Here is a 2,698-nt window from a genome sequence, read left to right as displayed (position 1 = left end):
AAAAAAACACACACACACATACACACACACACACAAAAAAAAAGTAATGTATCGTCCCTCCACTGGACAGATGTTACTGATATGCAAACTTCGTTCAGCTTTCCTCGTATACATGCCACTCATCATCCCCAAAGAATGACTGCGCCAAGGCTCTACCACTTTCGGTAGGCTGGCTGAATGCCATCTGCTCCTTTGGAATTTCCATGCCGTATATAAAATTGCTGACCACGCAGTCCAACAGATCCATCGCGATCCCTTTCCGTCGCGATGACCCAGATGTCCATATGCGTGAAATCCCCACGATTGCCGGATGAGTTTCGTTGCGAACCGTGACTGCAGAATCAGTGCGATTGGTCTGGCTAGAAGGTTTCTCAACCGGTCGTGATTCCCAAATCCGCTCCGTTAAACAGGCACCGACGCATCGACTATCCTTCATATGCAGGAAAACTTTATAACGGTCCACTTTCTCCAGCACGCCGTTTTTGCGCAAGTGTGTCGGGGGTTCGGTCTGGCTCCATAGGACATCATCTTGAATCTCGGGGGAAGACAACTCCTTATTGATAACCTCCAGAACTTTCTTGGCCTGATTTTTCGCGGTCGGGGACGCTTTTCGATCGACAATGACCACATACCCCTCATCGAAGCGAGTAGCCTCATAAACCCAGCGCGAGGCATTTGCCCTCATGAATGCTTTACCCAGATCCACTCCTGTTGAATTCATGTCATGAAACTTCTTATGTAAAGCTGCATCCTCCGAGTTCGACGGCACATACTCCATTCCACAGGTCGCGCAGGTTCTTCTCACTTCGTGCCCTAGGTCAAGTTGCATCTGTTTTAAGGCGGGTTGCTGCGACACTGCCTTCTTCTTGGGAGGGTCTACCGATGCGCGTACACTATTGGAGTTGACCTCAGTGAGCGGGGAGCTATTGCCAGCTTCCTTGTTCGCCGATTGTTTGCGTTTGAGAAACGCGAAGGTGGGTTTTCGCGTGTTGGCAGGAGGTGAACTCAGCCGAGGCGGCGGTGAAGACGGAGGTGTAGACAGGTCATCATCCTGCGTTCCTTCAGAGAGAAGGATGGAATTGCGACGCGACGGACTGGATAGGACAGCGGCGGACGACTCGCGAATGGCGTATTGGATGCTGTTCTCTGCCTCGTCCGATTCATTCCCCGATTGAACGCGTCTTTTCTTAGCCGCTGGACTCTGGTCGTCATCATAGACGCGCCATACGGGTCTACCGTACGTTTTCATCATAAGGCCTCTAGATGTTCACTGTTTAGCTCAAGTGGCGGAATCCAAGGGGTGGGAAAATCAGGCAACGAATCACGTACCGCTTGAATGAATTTGTTACAGTCCACGGCATCTCCCTGTTTCAAAACATATATTCAAGCGAGCCAAGCATCTATGGCCTTTTGGGTTTATGCGATAGATGGTAGGATGGAGGTTGTAAGATCAAAATGTCGGAAATACAAGACGTAGAAGAAGGTGGGAGGTGTTTATTATGATTTCACTGGTGATGATTTATTTTCCAAATTGGCGGAAGGCTTCGGCGGCCAACTGATCGACGGGTGACGGAAACGCGTGCCCAGGAACTAGTCCCCATTTAGTCATATTGCTCGCCGGGCGCAAGAAATCCATGAGGGCCTAAAACGCCGCCCTCTCTCTCTCTCTCCTGATTGACAAAGGGAGAGAGGGTGTCTTTCACAACTTACTTAGTACTTTGTACCCGGGAATCTCAAAAAACGGTGACCAAGTAGTCAGTCCAGTTATGGGATCACGGTGATATATGTGTTTCAGTGAATTCTCGAGGAAGGAGAAAGAAGCGTGACGGATTATCAAGGGATGAGGTGGACGTAAGAAGATCCGCAAGAAGCAGGGGAGGAGGATACTCTCGCTCCAGCTTGTAACCCGACAAGAGTAACTGTTACCTAGACGGGTTTCGCTGGATTCTGCCGGTTGTTGGAAAGAGAACTCGGTTTCCAGGAGAATGCTAAGAATCCATCATCTAATATATATTTATATATATATACACACATATCAAAGGAATCCACTAATGCTTGGAGATTGTGGAACTCTCGACACGGCATCAGCTCTCCTGTCTCTCTTCGCTGTCGTGTTATGTTTCCCAAAACTTATACCTGACTTCGCCTCCTTAAATAATGAACGACGATACGGCCACCAACCACATCAATCGTACATGCGTTGCTGTATGCTAGGATACCGAGTACCTCCTAGTCATATGTTAGGTAGGTAGTAAACATAACTTAGGTACTGTGATGGGCCAGTCAGCTTTTGTGATGAGGTGGCAAGCTTGTTCTTTTTGTCGTATCTCTTTTTGATTGAAGGACATGGAAGTAAATCGAAGAGTACCTAATGATGAATGGATTCTCTCTCTGTATTACTTATTTTAGGTTAATCGCCGTTGGTTGACCGGAATTCCAAGTGGAATAAATGATTCCCCCGGTGCATACTACATACATACTCCGTACATACCGTTCAATGAGTGGATAATCACAGATCTACTGGAGGGATCAAGCCCGCCTCGTCCATGCCCTTGCTGATGGATCTGGCGACCTTACTGGACAGAAGCTGTGACGGTGTTTGCGCCTAACAGGTAATTATAATTATAATCATAATTAATTTTTTGTTTCATTTTTCCTTTTTCCTTTTTCCTTTTTATTTTTATTTTTTTTTTTTTTT

At 47.1% G+C, this 2,698-nt stretch overlaps 1 protein-coding gene across 1 annotated transcript; it reads right to left on the bottom strand.

Moving 5' to 3' along the window:
* Nucleotides 1-2,099, bottom strand: BDV27DRAFT_139977 (ESCO family N-acetyltransferase). The gene is made up of 3 exons (XM_032069564.1): nucleotides 1,711-2,099; nucleotides 1,330-1,590; nucleotides 1-1,259 (listed from the first exon to the last, which is right to left on the bottom strand). Exons 2-3 carry the CDS (start codon nucleotides 1,359-1,361, stop codon nucleotides 95-97), a joined length of 1,197 nt encoding a protein of 398 aa, XP_031920162.1. The 5' UTR covers nucleotides 1,362-1,590; nucleotides 1,711-2,099; the 3' UTR covers nucleotides 1-94.
* Nucleotides 2,100-2,698: the final 599 nt, after the last annotated feature.

The sequence above is a fragment of the Aspergillus caelatus genome, assembly GCF_009193585.1.
Source record: "Aspergillus caelatus strain CBS 763.97 unplaced genomic scaffold BDV27scaffold_629, whole genome shotgun sequence".
NCBI classification, from domain to species: domain Eukaryota; kingdom Fungi; phylum Ascomycota; class Eurotiomycetes; order Eurotiales; family Aspergillaceae; genus Aspergillus; species Aspergillus caelatus.
Note: the sequence above shows the minus strand (reverse complement) of the source record. Positions and strands in the feature narration are given on the sequence as shown.